Source organism: Nelumbo nucifera, chromosome 1 (genome assembly GCF_055504915.1).
Source record: "Nelumbo nucifera cultivar China Antique chromosome 1, China Antique-T2T, whole genome shotgun sequence".
Lineage (NCBI taxonomy): Eukaryota > Viridiplantae > Streptophyta > Magnoliopsida > Proteales > Nelumbonaceae > Nelumbo > Nelumbo nucifera.
The window spans coordinates 175,510,596-175,537,267 of record NC_142649.1 but is presented as its reverse complement, the minus strand read 5'-3'; the positions used below and the strand labels follow the sequence as shown (position 1 = coordinate 175,537,267).

The 26,672-nt window shown below is 35.4% G+C and overlaps 1 protein-coding gene across 2 annotated transcripts; it reads left to right on the top strand.

Moving 5' to 3' along the window:
• Window positions 1–1,721: 1,721 nt before the first annotated feature.
• On the top strand, window positions 1,722–24,994 carry LOC104596316 (glutamate receptor 2.2-like). 2 transcript variants are annotated; one of them, XM_088895337.1, is made up of 6 exons: window positions 1,722–2,091; window positions 14,147–15,483; window positions 16,086–16,392; window positions 19,201–19,610; window positions 19,878–19,992; window positions 24,056–24,994. In XM_088895337.1, coding segments are annotated over exons 1-6 (2,460 nt in total). In that variant the 5' UTR covers window positions 1,722–1,802; the 3' UTR covers window positions 24,058–24,994. The 2 variants fall into 2 exon arrangements, with proteins under 2 accessions (XP_088751463.1, XP_010255695.1); XM_010257393.3 differs by lacking the exon at window positions 24,056–24,994 and having other exon boundaries at window positions 19,878–20,217.
• The last annotated feature ends 1,678 nt before the right edge of the window (window positions 24,995–26,672 follow it).

Below are 26,672 nucleotides of genomic sequence, written 5' to 3'. Positions count from 1 at the left end.
CCATCCTGACCCTAATAGGACTGACTTAATAAAACACTATAGGGTTTGGGACTGGTTTGGATTTTGACTTTAGGATATCTGATACCTAACACCCCATTTTACTTAATGTGGGTACCTGTTCCCAATGCCCAATTATATATATAATTATAAGAAATAAAATATGTTGTATGATATAATATAATATAATGTAATATAGTATATAGTATAAAATAATTTATAATATATAATATATTAAGAGAAATTAATTAAGTAGAAGCTAGGAGGAAGGAGCCCTATGGCCAATGACATTCCTAATTGGTTAATTTGAAAGCTTGGGGCATTTGGTTAGAGGTTCAAGTTGAATCCAAGCAATACTTTTATGTGAGTTGCTTGTTTATGAAATTTAAATTTTTATTAGTTAATTTTAAAATTTTATTGGCATAATTATTATTAAATTAAATGGATTTTAAATTAAAATAATTAAGATGTAAGATTGCAAAATACAAATGGTATCTATTTGTCTAAATCCAAATTAAGAATCAATTGGTTTTTGCAAGTTTAAATCTAATCCAAACAACATTTCTAGATGAAATATTTGTCTATGAAATTTAAATTTTGTCAATTAACTTTAAAAATTTATTGATGTAATTATTTTTAAACTCAAATGGACTTTAAAATAATTTTATTAGTATTTGGGATTGCAAATGCTATCTATTTGTCTGAATTTAGATTGAGAACCAACTGGTTTCAATAAATTCAAGTCTAATCCAAGCATTATTTTTGGGTGGCATACTCATACTTGTTAATGATTCTTGAATATTTATAGCCAGTCATTTTTAAAATTTTATTTCTGTAATTAAGATTGCAAATGGTATCTTTTTGTCAAAATTCATTTTTAAACTCAATTTGATATAACAATTCTCTTCAATTGTGGATGATGTTCTAGTGTAGGATTAAAAGGCAGCAAGAGTTCTTGAAATAACAATTCTTTTATGTCACTTAGTTTTATTTATTTTTTGACTTGTACTATTTTTATTCTTTTTGTTTTTCTATATGAAAGCATTATGTATAATGTTGGTTCTTGTTGAATGTTGTTGGTTGAAAATGGACTTGAAGAACCTTTTTTGTATAAACTTGAAGAAAAGTTTAACTCAATCATAGAATAATCGGGTGAGATGGGCCAGGACAAGTTTAACCGGTTTAGGACGGGATGGATTTAAAAAATTGAGAGAAAAAGTTAAATGAATTTGAAACAAGGGTACTTAGACGGGTTTAGAAATGGATTGAGTAATTTGCACGAATACCCTAAAATCAGAAATACATTTTCCATGCTGACTAAGACCTGCGACCTGCGAAAGACAAAGAAAAACCAGAAAAAACATTGGAAAGTGTTGTGAGTGAGACATGAGAAAATCCTATTATTATAAGATTTCTTCTCTTTCACATAACCCCTTCGTCAACGACGATGTTGCCAAACAAATACAGAGCTGCTTCGCTTATCACCGTCAGCTTTGAAGTCCCACCACTACTTCCCAGCTTTTTCCAAGTATTTGCTGTTTAAAGTTTCTATCTTCTCGTTTATAAAAAAGAAAGATTGAGTTTTGGATTGAATTTTGCCCCGTAATCAAGGTTGATTATGAGGAATAAATGGGACCCTTGTTGGCTTATGATGACTAGACCTTATGAACATTGATCACAATTGGACGTTTCTTTCGAGCCTACGCTATATATATATATATATACATACATATGAAGAGAGGAGAAGGGAACAAAGGAACTGTCGTTCTGTATCTCTGTATCTTCGGCCATAGCTGATTATACACATGACAAGTGTAGCCGAAGCTCTCCCCCTTTTCTTATTCGTTTACTCTCTGATGGGGCGATTCTGTCCCCAGTTGGCTGAGGCTCAAGGTAGCAGAGGAGACGGAGACACCCTGGTGCAATTTCATGTAGGAGTTGTGCTTGATATGGAGACCTTGGTTGGGAAGATAAGCAATAGCTCTATATCCATGGCGGTCACTGATTTCTATGACTCTCACAGCGACTACAAAACCAGGTTGGTTCTCCATACTAGAGACTCAAATCAAGACGTTGTGGCTGCAGCAATCGCAGGTAAGTCATGCCTTCTGGTCCGGAAGAATTTTTTTCCCTCTTTAATTAATCACAGCTACTGCGTCTATTTACTTCCAATTTAATCAATTTTACAATGAACAAGTAAAAATCAAGACTTTGGATCCTCTATGCCATGTCTGGCAGCCCGCCAGAAGGTCTGCACGGATACTCTGTTTCTTTTTTTGTGGTAATCCGGACGAATATCATTTAAAGATTAAGAGTCTAACAGATTTGCATCCCAAACATCAAAATAAGAAACACCATTTGGACGCATCCACCTCTGCTCTACAAACATCAAAACAAGAAACGCCATCCAGGCCACCCCATCATACATCTGACCAAGGGTCAAAATCTCATCCAAGATGATTGCAACCTGCTAATTATTAGACAGTTTGGATATAAATATGGATACGGATATGCTTTGGAAATGCATGGATAAGGAGGAAATATAGAGAAACACATGGATACACTGGTAAAATATATGCAGATTTCATAAATACATCAATTCCTCTAAATTTAAGGTCAAAATAGCCACAAATAAGACAAATACATAAATATATATATTCCAATGATATGTATGAAGAAATATATTATAACTAATATAAAGGGATGCATAGATAGTATACAATTTTGTTGATAATCCATCAATCAAGATTCCAAGATAAAAACATATACAATTATTATTTTTAATTACTATTTTACTATTTTTACATTTCAACATTAACCAAAAAAGTAAACTAAATATTAAATTTTGAAATGTTTGATAACCAATATATTTATTATTGTAAACAATAAATATGTCATTATAAATTGTAAATTAAAATATCAATCGATAATTTATAAAAATATATAATCTTAACTTAAATGTATCAAATCTACTAAAATTTCTAAGATACATGTCGTATGCAAATTTTTAATTTTTAATTAATAAAATAATGGAACAACTATTAACATTTTTATTTCTATAAATTTTCTAAAATAAGAAATCATTATTGATATAAGTTTAAATTGGTGGATTTGATATATTCAATTTAGTATTATGTTCTTGAATATTTTGTAAAAAAAGTATTTTTGTAAAATAATAAATATGTTGTATTTTAGTGTAAATTAAAATATCAATAAATAATTTATAAAAATATATTAAAATTTTAAGAAACATATCATATACTAATTTATGAAGTTTAAGTACTAAACTAATTATTCTTTTATTAATATTTTTACTTGTATAAATTTTTTGAGGTTAAAAATCATTTTTTATGTAAATGTAATTTTGATATATTATTTATTTCATTAATATTTATAAAATACTCATGTTTAATATTGTTCTTTTTAATTTTAACTTAAAACTATTGAACATAAACATATGGTATTTGGCTAGATTGCATGCTAAGAATAAAGTTAATAAAAATGTATTTTATTTCATTTATTAGCATGAGCTAAGAGGCGGCCTAGTGGTTCAATAAGTTAGACAAAAGGTGGATTAGGTGATGAGACGGAGTTCCAAGTCACCAATATTCATGTGTACTGTGTGACTAAACATATATCGTGCCAGTTGTAGCATATGCTATATTTGTTCCTTGTGATATCGATACGATACATTGATACAGGGCATATGTATCAATATTTTAAACCTTGCTTAAGCCTTTGTCAAAATAAGGCATAAGCCTCAAGTATCAATGATTATTTAGTTATTTAATGCAAAAATATATACTTTTATACATTTTTATAATTCAAAATAATCAAAGAAACACTTCAATAATAATAATGGATCAAATAAATAAAAAGAGTAAAAATGAAAAACCAATAGGTGAAATCAAGTTCTATTAGTTTCTCTTAGTGTTTTACGAGAGTTCAATGCAATAAGGGCCAACCATGTTCTTAGTTTCTCTTGGATATGTCAAATGAGTTTTTTTTTTTATTATTCTAAATCTAACACCTCAAGTTTGTTATTTTTCTCGTTTATTTTCCTAATAGATTTATTTTCTTTTTCTTTTTATTGGTTTTTTTTTGCATAGATCAAAAGTTGTTTTCTTTCTTCTAAACAATGACCATAAATCTATATCCAATTATATGAATAATTCTTCATATGTTTCTTTCTTCTAAATTGGTCATTTGAATTATTTAAAAACTTTGCATTTTAAACATGAAATGTAAAATGTTTATGATTGTTAGTTAATTAGTTATTATTTTATTTAATGCTTAAACACTAAAGCTTATTGCTTATAACTTTTATTTTATGGATATTTATACCTTCTATTATTCTAACTTGGTATATTATATGTTATTTTTATCAATTTATAAACTTTAATTAATTTTATTCTAAAGTTTTGAGGCTTATGCTTCACCATTTTGGACCATTATGCCTCAACTATGCCTTTAAGCCTTTTAAACCTTGTTAAATATTAATCTAAGCAAAAATTAGAAGTCTTTTCCAAAAAAAAAAAAAAAAGAAGAAAAGAAAAGAAAAGAAAGGTATATTAGAAAGACCCCCTATACTATGTGGTCAGTTACAATTACCCCATGACGTCATTTGTGACAGAGACCTCCCTCTACTATAGGGCCAGTGACAATTGTCCCCCTGAACTTTCATTTGCAACAAAGACCACTTGAACTTTCACCTTGCGACAAATACCTCCATTTAAACACCTCAACTTTCCTTATTTTCTTTTCCTTGTCATTTTTTGACATAGAACAACAAATTTCTTTAAATTCTTGTTCCATTTCACTAACATGAGTGTTTCTCTTTATATAAAAAGTATCCACTCCTTTCCCTAATAAACTAAGAAAAACCAAACAAGACATCAAATTTATATCTATCAAAAAGGACTTCAATATTATATTTAGAAAATTAATCAAATCATAAATCATTCAAACAAATAAGAAATGGGTAATTTGGAAATTTAAAAAGTTTTAAGTAGTTGAATGAGAACTTTTCCAAGGTTAATTGACACAACTTTAACAGAGGGGGTATTTGTCGCAAAGTGAAAGTTAGGGGTTCTTTGTCATAAATAAAAGTTCAGTGGGTAATTTTCATTGACCCCATAGTGTAGGGGGTCTTTGTGGTTTACCCCAAAAGAATCTCTAAAGAGTGGTGTGTTTGATTAAAGCACTGTTCACTTCACGAATACCTTGTTTCCTTGATCATGTCACTTCAGAATTGGGATCTCCTCCTCACACCGGATGCCTCACATCGACCTCACAAGCACATCTCACCATGCATTGGGAACATCTCCCATGAATAATAACATATAAGTACAGGAGATGTTCCTAATGCATGGTGGGATGTGCCTGTGAGGTCGGTGTGAGACACCCTGTGTGAGGAGCAGATCCGGTCTCCACTTCATTGTTGTAATAGATGTCAAAAGTACTCTAAAAGTGGTTGTTTGGTAGATTATTCACATCAAAGAGTCTTTCACCAATATGTACGCTTTTACTTTTGAAAAACAACCATATGATTTAGGTGATGTGGCAGTTATTTTTTTAGAAAATAACTGGGTAAATTAACAAAGACCCCATTATAGGGTCATTGACAAATACCCGCCTTGTAATTTCATTTATGACAAAGACCCTTCTAAACTTTTACTTTGCAACAAAGACCCTCTTGGTTAGCATTCCATCATTTATCTTCAAAAAATGGTTCTCAATTGGTTGTTTAAAGCTTTTTAAATCCCAAAGATTGTCTTTTTTTATTTGTTCAGATGATTTTACCCTTTCACTTACATTTTGATAACCCAGCAATTCCTAAAAACATTGGTTCTCATATGATTAAAATAGCTGGCGTGGCATACGTGTACATAGGTTCTTCTTCATCAATGAGATAGTGGCAAGAACATCCAATGAAGAGTGATGTAGAGTTCTCATCAAATGGTTATTTGATGATATATTCATGTAGGTTAGGGTTTAGGAGAAAAAAAAAAGGTGATGAATAGACATAAGGGGGAATGGCTTTACCCATTTTCATCATTTTGAAAATTTTATTTCATGCCCCTTGAATTACAAAGAGGGCATTTTGGTAATTTAGCACCTTCCATCAACCGACTCATCGGTCAAAGGGTCTTTGTTACAACGCAAAAGTTCAAAATGGTCTTTGTTGCAAATGAAAATATAGGGAGTATTTGTCACTCAACCCATTGTATTGGGGTCTCTACAATTTAGAGTCCTACATAAAGTGAACAAGGCTTCAAAACCCAAGCTGAGATCACATCTGCCATTACTTTTCTTATGACCCCTGTTGTTTCACCCAGTTATCACATGAGTTATTCCTGGAACATTTCATCAAAGAAAAGAAATGGATGGAATATTACCCATATGCCTAGTTAAAAATTTCTTAAAAGGCTATTCCCCAACTATGTTAGTCCCAGCAATCTAGGGTCTTGGGAGGGATTGATGGGCCCTAACCTTAAACCTTTGGCATATTTACACAAGGTAGGCGCTTTCTGATTTAAAACTGTGGTCTCAACATTTTACCCTTACACCAAGATGGTTTTTGGTATAGGTATAGTGGTGTTGCATTGCCATTGTGTTTTGGGTTGATCAATACAAATTTGTGAGCAACATGTGTTACTGCATTGCATCATATGAAAGTCATATCAACTTGAAAATGCATCGCAACAAATTTGATATTTCAAGTAGAAATAGCAATTTGTATTGATCAATTCAAAACATTTTTTAGCATTTCAAGTAATAAAAAAACTCACAAATTTGTATTGATCAACCCAAAATGCAACACCATTGTATTGAACACCTCCAACTAATGGCCCACGCCTGAGATTTTACCATTGCTAGAGTACTTTTGACATCTATTGTAATATTTTCACCTTGGTCTATATGACGATTTCAGCCTTCACAATAATATTGTTAAAAAAGTATCATCAATCATGTCATCTTCTAACCAAGGATATCTAGACCATTACAATGGAGCCTAAAAACTTGCCTTTACTTAAGGGCCTCAAACCCTAAAATTATAAACAGGTATCCTATACATTGGGGGTTGTGATATTTAAGGGCCTTAACAACCAAGTACCATGAACTTTTAAATACACATTCAAATCTAGTTGTTACCCTCGAAAGAATAAAGATACTCCCAGAGTTCCCTTTTCTTTGATACTTTGCGCTTTACATAGACCCTAGTTACCAAATAGCCAAGGCTTGAATTACTAGGTGTTCATCAAAACCCAAAAAACTGAAAAACTAAACTGAACTGACCGGTATATATATTCATATATTATATATTGTGTATATTATATATATATATATATATATATATATATTTATAGTATATTATAAATATTAAAAATTTGAAAAACCAAATAACTATGTTGATCAAAAATCAAACCAATAAGCCAATTAACCGATTAGTTTTGTTCCGATTTCGATTTATGATTTTCTAAAATTGGTGATTCCGGATCAGTTTGGAAATTAGGCCATGGTTAATCAAACCGTGAGCACCCCTATACCAATATGTAAGCAAAGATTGAGCGGATGTTACAACCACAAACACAACAAGCAAATCTTTCCAAGAAGCCAAATTTTGTTATCATCATCACACGAGCATCCATGAAAGCCAATTTTCTTTTTAACCTCCTTAATTCTTTTATTCAGTGTATAGAAAACCGAACCGGCCCAGCTAGTTGGATCGATTAAACTGTGAGCAGGCCCTTAGCTGGTTTAGTTATACCCCCAAAACTATATAGTCTATATTGGTTAAAAAATGGCCAAAACTACTGAATCAAATGGTCGAACAAAAAATCGGTGACCCAGTCCCAGTTTTAAAAAACCAAATTGGCCCGATTGAATCGTGAGCAGGCCCCTGGCTAGTTCAGTCATACCCCCAAAACTGCATTGGTTCAAAAATCCACCAAAACTGCTAACCCAAATGGTTAAACCAAAAAACCATTGACCCAGTCCAAGTTTTAGAAAATTGGACAGTTTTTTGAAAATTTTTTAGCACATAAATGCAAATTTCTAAAGACCATAACTTTGTGCTTGGATGTTCAATTAGGGTGATTTTTTTTTGGTAACTTTTTTGGATTTACGTGTTACCAAGGTGCCAAAGCCCCACTACTTATGCAAAAAAAATGCCTTCCTTTTGGCCTCAAATCTTAATTTTTAATATAAAAATTGAAACTAAAATAAAAAAGCATATGTTATTGAAAAAAAGCAATCATATATTTTGAATAATATGCATATAGTTAATATTATTATGTATATAATTATATATCATATAATTGTGCATACTTATAGTATATAGTCTTATATATTATATAAATTATATTACATTACATTATAATATAAAATAAAATAAAAATATATTATAACTGAATATAATTATATATTATGAATATATTATTATACAATTTATAATATATATATATATATATATATATATTGCGTCATCATAGTTCGACCTCAAGTTCAAACTTGACCTGCAAACCTCTCTCTTTTAGTCTTTTCCTGGTCGATGCCCCGTCCGGTTTTTTGAACATTGATTTTATTATCAATATATAATAGCTAGATAACGAACATCATGCAAAGGTACCAGTTTTTCAAGCCTATGACGCATGTCCTCATTGCCAATATCATGCACATTCCAAATAAACTTCTTCATGGTGATGAATAATAAGGATGGAAACCTTTTATGGATCTAGGATCAAAACGATCTTCTATAGCAATTCATAACCTCTCTCTTCTACAAATCACTACTCATAGAAACTTAGAAAGCCATTCATCCACCTAGAGGTTGGCTTTAGAACGGTAGAAACTATCTCTTCCATGCTCGCCTAGCTCAAAACTACCTCCATAGAAAAGTGGGCAAATTTCTTAAACTACCCCTACTGTTTAGTTAATTGGTAAACTGTACCCTTATTGTTTAACTATTGTCTTAAACTACCCCTATTGTTTCTGACAGTTGACATCATCGTTAAGTGCTAACTATTGTCTCAAATTTGCCCTCCATTATTCTTCAAATTTTCAAAATAAAACCCAAGTTTCAAGAAGCAGATCGCTGCTCTGTCTCCATTTGTCTCCATCTCCATCTCTAGCTAATGGGAAACAGTTTCCTGACAACCCCATATGGAGAGAGAACCCCTCCTTCCATGCGTAAGCCCCAGCAAGAAACTATTTCCACTCTCTTCAATGCCTCTCTCGCTGGAATTTTTGATATTTAGACTAAGAGACCAACCTGAAAGGACTCTAGCTAAGCCCGACTCCTGAGAGCCCAATCTGTGGACTAACTGAATTGTTTGTAACTATAAGTAATTTACAATCCAAATACATATTGGATATATCAACAAAAGGATCAGTCACTGCAATTTTTATAACAGTGCCAGGGAAGAGTGTTAATCCTTCCATGTATTTGATCTTAAAAAGATTCACACTTTCTGAAGCTTCACTAATACCGACAATCCTTAACATATCTGGAGCCCTATTTCTTAAAGAGAGCAACATCGATTGCTTTTGAGAGGAATCACATGGCACACGGTTCTCAAGAAACATTGAAATCAAGCCTGCAAGTCCATTGTACACAGCTTTCCCATACACATCTGCTTCAATAGGAACAAAACAATGTATCAATCCTATCCATTGAAGAACCCTGCAAGCTGCAAACAAAGAGAACCGAAAATTTTTCCTTCTATAGTGGATGAGAAATCTATCTCCATGACAACTTCAGTGCTTTTAGGATCAATCTCCCATTTGGCATGGGGCCTAATTCCCACCTGTAGCAGACCAGCTTGACCATTCTTAATCTCCAACAATTCCTTAACATTCAGAAAAGAATTCAACTTATCAGAAGCCCCAGAATTGTCCAGTTTACAAGAACCTCTGCAAAGTTTCAATCTGGGTTCGTTCGAATAGTCAGACTCATTGGAATCAAGCCATTCAAGCACCTGAACCAGAATACCAAATTTGGGTTTTGGGCTTGGGTGGGTTGTCAGAACCGCCGATGATGTTGCTGCCTTTTTAAATAGGGTTCAATGCCTCGAAGCACACCAGCACGCTTTGAATGATTCCGTCTCCTTCGATGTTCACTGTTGATGAACACGAAACCACCAATGTCACCGAGGGTTGTTATTTTAAGGTTTCTTCTTCTCTTCTTCCCGTTTTCCGATCTAAGGGAAGATGCAACGGTTTCTTCTTTGAATCAACAAGCTCCATTCCGAGACTGTCTGCTCAGTGGTTTAGGAAAGTGAACAGGGGAGGTCTATTGTAGTGGAGAGAAGGGGAGAGAAAAGAAGAAAAAAGGAGGGGAGACAAAGTGAGAGATATAGAGGGAGAGAGATATGGAGAGCAAGGTTCAAAAAATTGTTACGTATTGGTCCGTATTAGCTGATACGTATCGTATCGGGAGCACCCTGATGTGCCCCTACAAAGGGTGTATCGGGGTTTTGACCGATTCAAGGGGTGGAGGAACCTTAAACCAGCCCCATGAACCGGATTTGAAAAAAAAAAAGTAAAAAAAAATAAAAAAAATAAAAAAACAATACTGATACTGCCAAATACGCCCCTACCGGCATATCGGGCATATCGATATTTAGAACCTTATTGGAGAGGGAAAAGATAGAAGCACCCCACCACCAGAAGTTACAACAGTGAAGATATTTTGATTCAGACAAAAAAACATAGAAGCACACCCAGCCTGATCAGTCTCCTTGCCTCCACTTGCTCACTAGCTCCAGCCTCGGTTCGATGTCAAACCCCAGTTGCGATTGTGGGACCTGTAACCGGCACCGAAGTTCAACCTGAAAATAATCGATTTGGGGGTCGAAGTTGTAGTCTCTGAAACGCTGAAGCTTTGGCATCGGAAATATCAGAGACTTACAGAAGTAGGATGATGGGTAATATTAGGATTTAAAAAAAATTATATGTCACGTGGTGTCACATGTGTACGGATTTTGACAGAATATTAATAGACACTAACGACAGGGGTAGAGCTAGTCAATTGTCCAAAACAATAGGGGTAATTTAAGACAATAATTAAACAGTAAGGGTGCAATTTGTCAATTATTTGCCCTAGAAAAATCCCCACGTTCTCTACTTCATGAGTAGCCTTGTCACGGCAGATGAGACCAGAATCTCCACCACCATTAATTGGTTCCACCTGATCAGCATGTCTGGTCAATTCTGGAGTTGAGTTTTTTTTTTTTTTGATAGAAACAACAAAGATATATTAAAGCAATCCAAAAAGAGTACAAACCAAGCATTAAGGTCTAATTAAGTCCTGGTTGGCCAAACTTTGGATCCACCCAGGTGGTCCATTGACAAATAACCCAGACTCTTTTAGACCTCATTTAGCCATCAAGTGGGCTACTTTGTTACAAACTCTGTTTACATATACAAAATGAACAGAAATCCTTTCAGTACACATAATTATTATCCATGCACAAAAAAATTGCGTCCAATGCCAAGTCAAAGTTCTTAGAGGTCAGCGCTTGCACTAGAGCTAGACAGTCTGATTCCATTGAGTTTCTTTCTCAAAATGATTCAGAATTTCCAAACTGTTGAGAATTGCCATTGCTTCTGCTTGGATGGGGGAGGAAGTTGTAGTTTTACCAAAAGATGAAGCTACTACAATTCCTGCAGAGTCTCTCAATACAGCACCAAAACCTAAGCATCTCGGGTTCAAAAAACTACCATCACTATTTAGTTTCAACTGTCCTGGTTCTGGAGCTTCCCAAAAAAGATTTGGCACTAGACTAGGATTTCAAGGCAGATGAGAAGAATTTTGCAATTCTACTCGGGAAATCTTCAATCTCTCTTTCCACATCCTGTAAATCACAATGAGGAGTTCTTGGATCTGGATCAGTATTTTCAAAAACCTTTAAATTTCTACATTTCCAAATATTCCACAATATTAGAAAAGAAAATGCAATCATATCATTCGTCGTATCATTTTCTTTCATGCACAGATCTAGCCAATTGGATATCCATTGCTTGAAAGAACTAAAGCCACTTCCTCTCATTATCTTGAAGCTGTAATGACAACCAAACCACACTGCTCGAGCATGTTCACACTCAAATAAGCAATGCATTAGAGACTCAGTCTGTTGATGACAAATTGGGCAAGTATCATCTGATGCAAGATTTCCTTTAAAAAGATTTTCTTTTTTCCAAATGAAATTTTTTATCTCTGGGTCAACTTTTGCTTTCCTTATTTCAGATCACTGACTTTTTCTCAAGCCTCTGTTAGTAGTATTAATCTCCCTGTTGTTGCGGTTCTCACTACTAATGGTATTCATTGCAAAGTATCCTGACTTTACTGTGTACTACCCACTTGGATGAAGAACCCATCTAAGCTTGTCTTCCCAGGAGCCCATTGTCAGATTTATACTTAGGATATTTCTTGCTATGGGTTCCCCAAAATTCTCCCCAATCAGTCTAACATTCCATCTTCTCTCATCTTCATCCATGAGATCTCTCACCCAGTTTAGGTCTGGATTATTTGGTCTGGGGCCTATTGTCCTATAAGATTCGATCTGTTGGAGCCAAGGGTCATCCCAGATCTTGACTTTTGTTCTTGAATTTACAGCCTAACAAGCACCTTTTTGGAGGATTTCTCTTGCAGCTATAAGGCTTTGCCAACCCCAAGAACCCTGTTTTGGGAGTCTAGAAGTTAGAAAATTTTTACCTTTAAGGTATCTGGCCTTAATGAGTTTAACCCACAGGTTGTCCTCCTCTCTACAGATCCTCCAAGTTTGTTTTGCTAATAAAGCTAGATTAAATTTATATAGGTCCCTGAAGCCCAAACCCCCCACCAGCTTATTTTTACCAAGGGCCTCCTAACATACCCAATGAGTTTTCCTTGACTCTTTTGATCCTCCCCACCGGAATCTAGTTTGAATTCTTCTCAATTCATTACAAACATCCTTGGGGAGCAAGAAGCAAGACATGGTATAATTTGGGATAGCACTAGCTACTGCATTTAACAAGATTTCCTTTCCTGCTTGAGAGAGTAAAGATTCATGCCACTTTGACTATAATTTTTCCACTCTTTCAATTAGGAAATTAAATAAAGCTTTTTTTGATTTACCTCAACCATCATTTAATCATTGCTAGTAACTAGAATTCACGAGCACAGCCTGGTTGTTGATCATAGTTGCACTCCCCTGCTTATGGTGCAAGTTTCTCCCTGTTACTCTTTAGGATGCAGGCTCAACGGCTATCCCCTTCCCCTTGCTGCCTTCTTGCATTACTTCCCACAATGATCAAGCCTATTTTCATAGATGACCTTTTGCCTTTAGTAGAATCCATCATGACTTATCCTCATCTAAACCTTCAAGAAATCCTCGCTCGTCGCTGCTCCAATAAATGAAAGAGAAGGTGTTTCTGATCCATGTAGCTAAAATCACGAAATCCTTGGATAGTTTAAACCTTGGCGTGATATCAGCTAGCAATCAAAGCCCATTTAAAAGGCTCTGAGGCCTTCTAAATCTCTTTGATGGAGAAGAAAGTTGCAGGTTCCCCCAAGGAAACACCGTGTGCCCTTTTCCACCACAGACATGTACGACCAGTGGGGTTGATTGCTGGTAGAAGTCTAGCCAAGAGGAGCACCCAGCATTGGATCAATCTTTCATAGGAGATGCAGGAAAGAGAAGGTTACAGTACGATTCTACAATCTCAAAGCTTTCTCACCTTCTTCATATGTATCATAACTACTCATTAGCAGTACTGTCCAATATATTGAGATTGTTATATATGCTCATATTTTACTCAAATAGCTCTAGTACTCCTTAATTTCTTGATATTGTTATACAGCTTTTACATTGTTTTAAAGTCCCCTTTTCTTATCCCACCACAACCATTTACCAACACTTCTGATTGCATTGTCAATTTTACAGAACTAATGTCATAAGCAGTACTAGTCTCAGTTAAATATCCAATAGTTTCCTATATGGAAGAAATAAATGGATCACTAACCAATTTATTAATCAAGAAAGCACCTAGGCTGATTGAAGTCAAATTTATATCTAACTCTCATCTCTTATGCAATTAAACAATATCCAAGCTATAAATTTCTTAATTGTTTCAATTATTTGATATGTCCTCTTCTTGAATACAGCAATTGACTTACTACAGAAAACTGAAGTACAAGCAATAGTAGGGCCTCAAACATCTCAACAAGCCGAATTTATTGTGGATCTTGGTAACAGAGTTAAAGTACCCATCATCTCATTTTGTGCAACAAGCCCTTCTTTATGCTCTCGAACCCCATATTTTATAAGAACAATTCCAGATGATCATACTCAAGTACAAGGTATTGCCTCACTTGCACAAGCCTTTAGATGGAGAAAAGTCATCCCAATTCTTGAAGATGCTGACTATGGAAATCAACTAACAAGTGATTTGATACATGCCTTACAAGAGGTAAACACTCGTGTTCCCTATAGAAGTGTCATTTCCCCATCAGCCACTGATGAACAAATTCTTGAAGAGCTCATGAAGTTGATGAAGATGCAGACTAGTGTATTTGTTGTTCATATGCCACTTTCTCTTGGATCTCGTCTCTTCTTGAAGGCCAAAGAGATTGGAATGATGAGTGAAGGGTATGCTTGGATTATCACAAACGAGTTGACAAATGTTTTGGGAAATATGGATTCTTCTGTTATTAATTCTATGCAAGGTGTTTTGGGCATAACTCCTTATATTCCCCAATCAGATAAGCTCACTAGCTTCATCGAAAGATGGAAAGGAAAATTCCTTGAAGAGAACCAAGATATTGAAAGTGCAAACATGAACACTTTTGCATTATGGGCATACGACACCATCTGGGCACTGGCAATGGCAGTGGAGAGAGTTCAAAACATGACACCCCACAATCTGAAACCAACATTTGATGAAACCTCTACAGACTTACTGAGCTTAAAAATCTCTATAATAGGCTCAAAGCTTTTGAAAGAGATTCAAAATATCAAACTTAAGGGTTTAACCGGCGATTTCCATCTTATTAATGGACAACTACAACCATCAGCTTTTCAAATACTGAATGTAGTTGGAAAAGGGAGCAAAGAGGTTGGATTTTGGACAGTAAAACATGGATTTTCAAAGGACTTAAATGAGGATGATAAGATTATTTGCTCACTTACAGATGATAGTCTTCAAGGAATCATTTGGCCAGGAGAATCAATAAATGCTCCTAAGGGTTGGATGATTCCGAAGAGTAAGAAAAAACTAAGAATTGGAGTTCCAGTAACAGCTGAGGGTTTTAGTGAATTCGTTAAGGTGGAACAAGATCCTAGCACTAAATTAACTAATGTTAGTGGATACTGTATAGATGTATTCAACTCTGTGATGGCTTCATTACCATATAACATCCCTTATGAGTTTGTTCCTTTCCAAAATGAGGATGGTAAGAGTGCTGGAAGTTACAATGATTTGATATACCAAGTCTACACTGAGGTTTGTGCCATCTCAAATCTTACTTCTTAATTCCATGATATTCTATGTTTCCTTATATACACTATATATATTTGACTCATAGATGGCACTACCTTTAGTGTCACTGGATCCTTGTTTGTGAAAGAGGACCTTTTAAACTACAAACACTTGCCAATGTGGTGAGAATATGGTGTTTACAAGGGATCCCTATCCCAAGCTTCTTTCAAATGTTTCATGTAATAATGAGAAGAATTAAGGGTCTGTTTGGTTTACAGTCAGAATTGGAATGGTTTATTCCCCTCACCTGTTTGGTTCAAATTGGAATCAGAATCGGAATCAGAATTGGCTGAAATGGATTCTCATTCTCAGGGGAGAGGGAGAGAATGACCATTACCTCAAATGAGGGAATGCCATTCCACCAGAAATGGGAATGGGATTCCAATTCCACCCAACCAAACAGATGGAATCAGAATTGACCATTCCCATTCCGATTCCAGAACCCCTATTCCCACAAATCATAGGGACCCTAAGAGCTATCTTTTGTTCTCAAGTAGATGAGGTTCTCTTTCTCTATTGGACTTATTTGTTTTCTTCTATTTTTCCTATGCCGAGGTGATATATAGGAATATGATGCAGTTGTGGGTGATATAACAATCACAGCCAACCGGTCATTATACGTTGACTTTGCTCTACCTTATACAGATGGTGGTGTGTGGATGGTAGTTCCAAACAAATCTCAACAAAGAAAAGATAATAATGTATGGATAGAGCCTCTAAGTTGGGATTTCTTATCATCAAGAATCGCTTTCTTTATCTTCACTGGATTTGTGATATGGGTTTCTAAACACCAAGGACACAACAGTTTTAAAGGTCATATGATTCAACATGATAGAACATTCCTGCACAGTTTATCAGCACCCCTTACCCACAGTAATATCTCTTTGACCTCTCTAAAATTTTAAATAGAAATTTATCTCAACAATACTACTTTGTGGTGTTTGGTCTTTGGCCAAAATTAAATCTCTGCTTGAATTTAGTTTAAACCATTTAAATGTAAAAGACATTTAAAGTGCTCATAAGAAGTAAAGCATGCACAAATGCAAAACATTTCATCTCTATAGCATCCAAATGTTCATTATAAATTTCTATCATTCCACATATACTATAGAGCATTTATGCTAAAAGCATAATTTTATTTTCCGTTTCTCTTTTACTTCCTAAACATGAGAAAAATCATGGTTCCATTTGGTTACATGTAAAATGAAGGGAAATGAACAATTTCCTACAAATTTCTATTTGATTTGTAGTCTTTAATTATAGAGGTGCAAATCAAGTATCCGATTTGAAAATTTTACATATTTAGCAACAGGCTCTGGCCTCTTCTTTTCAGACTGGACCCATTCAAGTTTTAGCAAATCCTTAACCTGAGGCCGCCCAAGCTGTACCTCTAAGTTGCATGTGGAATGGCCATAGAAAAAATATTTTCTAAAAATTAGTACTATATAAAATGGCATTCCTTCTAATTTTCCTGAAGTAATTATTTGAACAAAGGCTTGGTCCTCCTGATTCAAATGCTAAACACTCATATGTTCAAGTTTGTTTACTAAGTTAAACCTAATCCAAAGAAAATTAAGAAAATAATCTGTTTCCTATTAATTATTTTTTTCCAAGGAAATCCATAGATATTCATATTAGAAAAAGGAAGAAAGTGTGCTTGTTTGACACAAAAGTTGCCGTTGATCTACATCCTTATAACCTAGATTGGATAATTTTTTATCCAAATTAGTGTTTTCTGGAGTCACCAGCCATTTAATTCAGCAAAAAAAGGGCTCTTAGTTTAATTTTTGTGAAAACTATTAGAAATGAAGCTTTGGAATTAAGTCTATAAAAAATGTAACTACTTGAAAAGGATTTCAACTATAAAAGGAGAAAATTTTATGTTCAAAGTTTTAATTATATAAAGAGTTAGCCACTCCTTCTTACCTATTGTTAAGTGACATTTCTCTTATCCATCATTGCCACTCCATCATAATTGCCTATTAGAAATGGGAAACTTTTGTTCTCAGGTGTATGCTACTAGACACATGGTTTAAGTCCAACAAGATAGCCTTCACTTAAGAGTAGAAAAGGCAAAAATATAAAATCAAGAAAAATAATTTAATTATAAAAAAAGAGTTCTAGTTAAAACAAAAAAAAAAATTAAGTTCAGGGTTTAATTTATCCCGTTGTTTGTAAGGTACATCTTTAGTATTTTTTTCCTTCTTCTACAACTTTTTATTGGGCTTAGTTTGTTTGTGATGTAAATTTCATTTGCATTGGTGTAAATGCATGGGAGTGCAAATGGTCTAGTGTGTAAATTCTTACTTTTGTTTCAGATTAAACTCTGCCTTGTTTGTCTGTAAGAAATAAATGTGAAACAAAACAATGTGCCAGAGAATGGAGGTAAGAGGAAGGTTATTTGTTTTGGAGTTAGGTAGGAAGCAAGTTGTTGTGGTCCAAAGAAATGGTGAGAGGCAACTGGTGCAAATTTGGCATCTATTTTTGAGATGCAAAATTTGCACTGCTAATGAGTGCAAATGAGACAAAAAATATATATATATAATTTTATAATATCAGATAGGAATGCAAATTGTAGTTACAAACAAATGGATGCAGAATTGGACTGGGTGCAAAGTTTATTTGAATCTATTGGACTGGGTTCAAATTTGCACTGCAAATAAACATAGCCTTGGGTAATGTGTTAGTATCTAAAAAATTGGAATCATTTTGAGTGATGGAGGGGATAATATTTCTTTCATAGAAAATTATTAGATCATTTCTTATGATATAGGATATCTTAAGGATACCTAAGCATTTTTCTGTTAGCCATTTAAGCTACTTCAAAAACAACACAAAAAAATTGTTTTTATTTCACCTAAACAAACTTACAATTTAGAATTAAAAGAAAATATTTTATCTATTTGTTACAAATAGGCAAATAATATCGTATTTTTATTTAAATGAAATATAGTTTTTTATTGCTGCCATAAATGAAATCTAGTTCCAATGCTTATTTTTTACTGTGTTTCTTATATCATGGGATTCTTTTAATATGTTATAGGTTTTTTTATTACTACTATCATGTCATAAATTAATAAGTCATCCATGCAATATAATCAAAATAGTTCTATTTATAAAAGTACTTTTTAATGAATTAACCTTTTTTTTTATCAGTAACAAGAAACTTTATTAATGATATGAAACTATGTGAAGCTTCAAGTACAAAGGGGGGAGGTAAAATGTCTTAACTCCCCACCAACAGAATACATTGGAACAAAGTCAAAAGTTAGCCCAAAAAAAATAGATTCCCTATTCACTTTTTAATGAATTAACCTCAAAAATCAAACCTAATGCATATAGCAAATACATATGAGATTTTCAATCACTAGTGTTATTGTATTATTAACTTAGAAAATAAAAAAGATTTAGAATAATAAAAACAGAATAATTTTATAGGTTGTACAAATTTAATAAGTTGAAGAAATTTCTAACCTCAATTGTCTAATTAATAAACTTTTTATATCAATTGGATAAGATGAAAAATACATTTAGTAATTGTCTAATTCATTTTTGGTGTTAGTTTTGATGATATTGGTGCTATTATAAATCCCCAAGCTTACACCATGTCTTGATTGAATTTATGCTTCTTGTTATAAAATAAATACATTTTAAATCATTTCACTTTCTTAACAATTGCAGGAAAAAATATATTGGTTGGAATATTTTCTAAACTATTGGTGATGATGTGGTTATTTACAATTATCATTCTCACATCAAGTTACATAGCAAGCCTAACATCAATATTCATGGTAAAAAAGCTTCAACCTATCAGAATTGAGTTAGAGGACCTTATCAGAAATGGAGATTATGTAGGCTATCGCAAAGGCTCATTCATAGAGGATCTCTTAAAGAGATCAAAGTTTGCTGAATCCAAGCTAAAGGCCTATAGCACCCTAGAAGAATGTAATGAAGCATTATCCAAAGGATCTCAAAATGGTGGTGTATCTGCTTTTTTTGATGAATTACCTTATATTTATACATTTCGTGGAAAATATTGCTCTAAATATGAAATTATTGGACCTACACACAAGACTGATGGATTTGGATTTGTAAGTATTTGTTTTTCCATTTTAGAAGTTGTGAATATGCTTAATTTCACTCTGGATATCCTACCCACAAACCAGTCTCACATTCATACCCACAAGACACTACCGCCTAGCACCATGTATTGGAAACATCCCCCCAGGAATGATGAGACAGACATTCCCCAGTGCGCACCTGTAGTGGGTATGGATGTGGGAACAGTTTATGGGTAGGAGATCTGAACTTGCATAATTTATGTGTTGTTAATTTCTTATATTGTTTTCTTGTTATAGGCTTTTCCAAGAGGATCCCCTTTAGTGGCTGATATTTCAAAGGCATTATTATATATAACAGAGGGACAAAAAATGATGAAGATTGAACAGTCTTGGTTTGGTCGTCGAATCATTTGTGAAGACGCTAATCCAAAAATCATTCAAAATCCATTCATTGTTGTAATCGATGTTGTTTTAATGTTTTTTCTTATGATGTTCTTGATTATCTATTTCTCAGGTGCAAAAGAATTTGACTTATGTTGGATTACAAAATTCCTTTGGTGGGTTCTCCAGAAAAGAAAGGAAAAATGAAGGAAGAAGGGGGAAATTTTGGATAAAAATAAATCTCTGACTCCAAAAATCAATTGTTAACAGCCAATTTTTTTCTTAATTTCCTCTTATCACTCCTTAAAAAACACAAAGGCACTGTTCTTTTTTGGGAAATGGAAGGGGGGAGTTGGTCAATGGAAGAGTAGTTCCCATGGAGCCATTTGACCAACAATCCCATGTTCGATTTTCGGTAAACTGTGAGTTCAATAGTGTTATCAGGCCTGTATTTAGTTAAATAAATAAAGAAGAAGGTTCTGGTAAGCCTGTATTGAGAAGTGATGGAGAAGAAGAGAAGAGGGAGACAAACAGAATAGGGCAGAAACAGTCTCTACCGAGAGAGACGCAGCTTCCGCCCAATATGCTATATTCAAAAGAAATGAAAACTATAGTAACACCCCTGTAACTCTAATATACGAACAGAGACAAAACTGACATTTTATAGGCAAAAATGGTCACTGTTTATCTTACCTGGGAAACACTTTTGATCAAAATAATGTGGATAAATACAGTTACCAAGAAAAATGGATTCCTGAAAAGATGAACAGGTGTAAATGTGATAAGACATGACCCAATCCTTAAGAGCATGATTCAATTATAAAATAACACTTCTCACATGCCAAACACCCAATCGAACAATCACCAAAAGCTCAAAACATGCAAAGATGCTGAGACAAGCCCAAATCCCAAAATCCACCAGTTGGCCCATATAATTCTACCTTAATAGCTCCGATCAACCAAAGAAAACAAGATCCAACAACCAAGCCCCAAACACCTCTACCAAATTCAAGAACCCAAAACATAGTCACTATGCAGATTGTAGGTTTACAGTAAGATTGATTAGTTTTCTTTACTAGCTTTTAACTTTCCAAAGGTATTTAAGACTTCTGTGGTTCTTATCTGATTGTTTCAATGATTTTACAGTATTTATCATCACATACATGAGATGGATATAGCTGTCTCAAGTATAGAGTTAAATGAATATGGTTTTAGCATTTTTCTGAACATGGGAATATACCATTTTCTACCTCCAATTCTCATACCAGAATTTAGTTCACTGCTCTGGACCAGCTATTTTCTACTGTTCAACATGTTTCTATTTGGGGAATATAAGTTCCTTGCAAAGAAGAAAGAATCACCTATTCATTCCCTTCAGGTCAACTTCAGTGAATTCCAATTTCAGAATCAGTTCCAGTGATCCCAATATTAGAGCTGCAGAACTGAAATACAAAGACCCAAATCTTGTAAAAAGCAGGCTTTCATAAAATAAGAGAAACTACTTCAGAAAAACAAAAAAAAAAAAATCCAAGGTGCAGTGTTGACTATGGATTTACCTGATGCGTCACTTCCTCAGCTTGCTGAACTTTCACATTTGGGGTTGGCTTGACTCGCTGCAGTTGTAACTTATAAGAGACAACAAAATGAATCAATTACAACAGATTTTGGTCTAACCACCTTTTGGCTCTCAGTTTTGTAATTTATTGATCTCAAACATCAGATGTTTCAACATCTTGATGCCATTTGCATATTTATTTATCTTCCAATTGCCCTGAATAATAGAATGGGGTGGAAGCGCAGGATCATCGGGTAAGACTGGAGAGATCTCCCAAATGAGAATTGTTAGTGTCGACAGTATAGGGGCAGTTTGGCCTTTTTACTTATGTTTAGTATGAGGTGTAATGTTAAATTAAGTGGTGTGCTCCATACTCAAGTAGGGGCACAAGAATTAATTTGTTTTTTATATAGAAAACTATAAATACAACCTGGTCGACTAGAGAAGAGGGATTTTTTCTCTCTAGGTCAAACCAGTCTTTCTTCTTTCTCTTCTTCTCTTCTCTCTTCTCCTCTCTTCCTCTCTCTTCTCTTCTTCTCTTTCTCTCCTTTTCTCTTTTATTCTGAAACCGAGAGATATACAGGTCTGAACTTTATCATGGTATCAGAGCCAAGTTAAATCAGTTCAGATCTGTGTAGTCTTCTGTGCACCCTAGTTCAGTAGTTTGCAGATTTCTCTTAGGTTTCTTGGAGTTTGACAAAAAGGCTGAAAAGGAGTCATCATTTTTTTCCTCTGGAGGTTTTAATGCCTCCGATTGGTTGCGTTGTGGTGGTTTCAAGTGGCTGGTAGAAAACCCTCTAATCAATGAATTGAAGAGGGCTGCTACAGTAGTTTGTGGTTTAACAGTTTTGAGGTTGACTTGTGTGGTTCAGATAGGTGGGTTGTATGAGGATATAAAGGGAAGTAATGTCTGATGTGCTGTAGACCTAGTATCAGATGTGTGATTTTTTTATTTTATTTTATTTATTTATTTATTTTGTGTGTGTGTGTGTAGTGCCGAAAGTGGAGAACAGTGGTGATTACCATTGCTGAAACCTGTGACAGTGAATGTTTCAGCAGTGGTTAGCCATAGGAGTGGAACAATGATGGTCATTCAGCCATAGGAGTGGAACAGTGGTGATCATTCAGCCATAGGAGTGTAGTGTGGTGATCATTGGTAAGTGATGGGAGACAGCAGTGAACATAAGTCTGTTATGATTCCCCCTGATTACTTGAATGTGCAAATGGCCTCCATCAAACTGAATGGAGAGAATTACGTGCCTTGGGCCAAATCTGTTGAAGTTTTTCTCAAAGCTAAGAAGAAAGTCAAGCATGTGAGAGAAGACAAGCCTTTAGTTGACTCTCTGGAGTATAGTGATTGGGAACAAGAAGATGCACAGATTATGACTTGGTTATAGAACAGCATGGAACCTAAGATTAGTATGAACTTCATGTTCTTAGACACAGGCAAGGAGATTTGGGGTCATGCAAAGAAGCTTTACTCAGGACAGGACAATACCGCTAGAGCATACCAGCTCTATCAAGAGTACTTTAATTTGCAACAGGGTAATCAAAGTCTTGAGGAGTACTATGCTAGTCTGAGGACCTTAGGAATGAGTTAAATGTGTATCACCCCCTTGCATTTGATGTCAAAATTCAGCAACAACAGAGAGAGCAGCTTGATGTGACCAGATTTTTAGTGGGATTGAAGTCTGAATATGAGCTGGTGAGAGCACAGATACTAGGTGGGTCTGCCCTCTCTTCCCTTGAAGAGATGTTTACCCGTCTACAAAGGATTAGCATTGGACCTACGGAGAATCCCACCATTTTAGATAGGTCAGCTTTTGCAATGACAAGAGGGGGAGGTCGTGGTGGTAGAGAAGGAACTTATCAGGTTCAACCAGGTCGTGGTGGTGGTGGTGGACCCATGTACAGTTGTGGTGGTGGACGTGTTGGAGGTCGAGATTCAAGGGGAGCTCGTGGTAGAGGACATAGTAATGGTTCCAAAAAGTGTATACATTGTGGTATAGAAGGACATACTGCTAATTTTTACTATGATCTACATGGCCCACCTTCAACCTAGGCTAATCATACAGTGTCTAGTGGTGGTATGGCACAAGAGATTCAACAAGCCGATAAGACACCTTCCACATCTATAGATGCCTCCGGGCAAGAGATGATGAGTATTCCACGTAATGAGTATGAGCAGTTGATCCAGGCTAATTCTCAGCCGAGTACAGCTACGCTTGCCCATTCAAGTATGGCTTGTCTAGCATCCAAAATGCCCCATTGGATCATTGACTCTGGAGCTTCCAATCATATGACTGGAACTCCAAGTGTGTTCTCTTCTCTTTCTTCATCATCTACAACCCACATTGTTACCCTTGCTAATGGTTCCACTTCTTCTATATGTGGTATTGGTAATGTTAACACTAGTTCAGTCTCTTTGTCTTAGTTTCATATGTTCCCAAATTCCCTTTCAATCTTATGTTTGTTAATAAATTGACCAAGTCTCTCAATTGGTCTATCACTTTTTTACCCCTTATCTTGTGTTTTTCAGGATCTCCAGACGAGGATGAAGATTGGTGGAGGACATGAAGCTGGTGGGTTGTATTATATTGATGGTGGTGGTGGTTCATCAACAGCTCTTCAGTCGTCGCTTTCTCCTCTACAATGGCACTGCAGACTTGGTCATCCGTCTCTTAAAGCTCCTAAGCAACTTGTTCCAGCTTTGAGTCGTCTTTCTACTTTGGATTGGCAATCGTGTCAGTATGGGAAACATCGCCGCATTCCCTTTAGTCCTAGAGTCGATAATCGTATGTCGAGTCCTTTTCTTTGGTCCATTCGTACATTTGGGGTCCTAATAAAATAGTGTCACACAATGGTTACAAGTATTTTGTTATTTTTGCCAATGATTATTCAAGGATGGCACGGCTTTTATCTTATGAAAGAAATGAGTGAATTATTTTCTACACCTTTTCAGCAATATTTAGAACAACATGGTATTATTCATCAAACCTCTTGCTCTTACACCCCTCAACAAAGTGGGGTAGCTGAACGGAAGAACCGCCATATCGTGGAAATTGCTCGGTCCTTGTTACACCATATGAATATGCCCAAATGTTTCTGGAGTGATGTTGTGCTTACATCTTGCTTCCTTATTAATCGAATGCCTATGTCCATCCTTGATGGTCAATCTCCCTTCTCTATTTTGTTTCCTATGTTGTCTCCTTTTCCCTTCTCTTCTCGGGTTTTTGGATGTGTGTTTTATTTATAATCTTGGTCTTGGAGTGGACAAATTAGATGCATGATCTACTAAGTGTGTCTTTCTTGGTTATTCTAGGACCCAGAAAGGGTAGAAGTGTTATAATCCCAAATCTTGACGTTGCTTTGTGTGTCCCGATGTTACTTTTTTTGAGTCAGTTCCATTCTTTTCTGGGTCGGATGTCTCTTCTTCTTCTCCTCTTCTGCTTCCAGTTCTTCTTGAGGACCCCATTCCCCTTATTCCAGTTGTGCCTATCCAGCAAGTGTATACGCGTCAACACAGACCGGCTTCTTCTGCTTCCAGTTCTTCTTCTTCTTCTTCTCTTTGCCTCCGGTGCCAGTTCCTGCTGAACGGCCACCTATCCAGCAAGTGTATACGCGTCAACGTACATCGGCTCCTCCAGCTTCTTGTCCGTCGACAGATCCGGTAGTTGTTTCCGCAGCCCTATCACACACTGTTTCTGACCTTGACCTTCCCATTGCCCTATGGAAAGGTAAACATAGTTGTACCCTTCATCCTATCTTTAATTACGTTTCTATATCTCACATTCCCCTTCCCGTCGACAATTTGTTTCGTTGTTGTCTTCTATTTCCGTTCCTAAGGATGTTCAGGAAGCCTTATCTCTTTCGGATGGCATCAAGTAATGAAAGACGAACTTTCTGCTCTGGCTCATAATCATACGTGGGATCTCACCACTCTTCCTCCTGGTAAGCATGCTGTAGGATGTAAGTGGGTATACACTGTCAAGTATTTACCTGATGGTAGTGTTGAGCGGTTAAAAACTCAATTGGTTGCCAATGGTTATTCACAGTTATATGGTTTTGTTCGTGTTTTGATCTCTCTAGCTGCTATGTATGATTGGCCTTTGTTTCAGCTTGATATCAATAATGTGTTTCTGCATGGTGATCTTCTTAAGGAGGTCTATATGGAGCAACCACCCGGGTTTGTTGCTCAGGGGGAGGATGGTAAGGTGTATAGGATTAAGAAAGTTGTTTATGGACTTAAGCAGTCTCCTCGTGCATGGTTTGGCAGATTTAGTGAAGTAGTGAAGAAATTTGGCATGAAACAATGTTAGGTCGACCACTCAATTTTCAGCTATGATTATGGTATTGGGAAGATTTTATTGGTGGTATATGTAGATGATATTATCATCACTAGCAGTGATAGGTTCGGGATTGATAGGCTAAAGACCTTTTTGCATGATCAATTCCAAACAAAGGACCTTGGTAAACTAAGATATTTCTTAGGGATAGAGGTAGCAAGGTCCAAGTATGGTATTAACTTGTGCCAAACGAAATATGTCCTTGACCTACTAGAGGAGACAGGGTTGTTGGGTGCCAAACTAGCCGAAACACTCATGGAATTGAATGTCAAGTTGAGTAGTGATGCAGGTGAGGAGTTTGAAGATCCCTGGAGGTATAGGAGATTAATGGGTAAGCCAAACTACCTAACCATTACCCGGCCAAATATTTCTTTTGTATTTAGTGTGGTGAATCAGTTTATGCAGAATCCCCGAGTTCCACAGTGGAATACAGTTCTAAGGATTGTAAAGTATTTAAAGGGAGCTCTTGGTCATGGCTTGTTATACAAGAGTGGGGGAAATCTTGAAATAGAGGGATACACTAATGTCAATTGGGTTGGTTCTGTATCTAATAGAAGGTCCACTACAGGTTATTGTACCTTTCTTGGGGGTAATCTGGTGACATGGAAGAGTAAGAAGCAAACAGTGGTGGCAAGAAGCAATGCAGAAGTTGAATGCAGAGCCATGGCACATACAACCTATGAACTAGTGTGGTTGAGAAACCTTCTACAGGAGATAAGGTACTCGATTAATACTCCAATGAAGCTTTATTGTGACAACCAAGCTGCAGTCCACATCTCTTCCAATCCAGTTTTTCATGAGAGAACAAAA

Bases quoted from the DNA above. Each gene is read 5' to 3' on its own strand.
- LOC104596316 (XM_010257393.3), top strand. From the start codon at position 1,803: ATGACAAGTGTAGCCGAAGCTCTCCCCCTTTTCTTATTCGTTTACTCT. The intron at 2,092-14,146 runs GTAAGTCATGCC...TCTTGAATACAG, and splicing joins TGTGGCTGCAGCAATCGCAG to CAATTGACTTACTACAGAAA. The intron at 19,611-19,877 runs GTAAGTATTTGT...TTCTTGTTATAG, and splicing joins AGACTGATGGATTTGGATTT to GCTTTTCCAAGAGGATCCCC.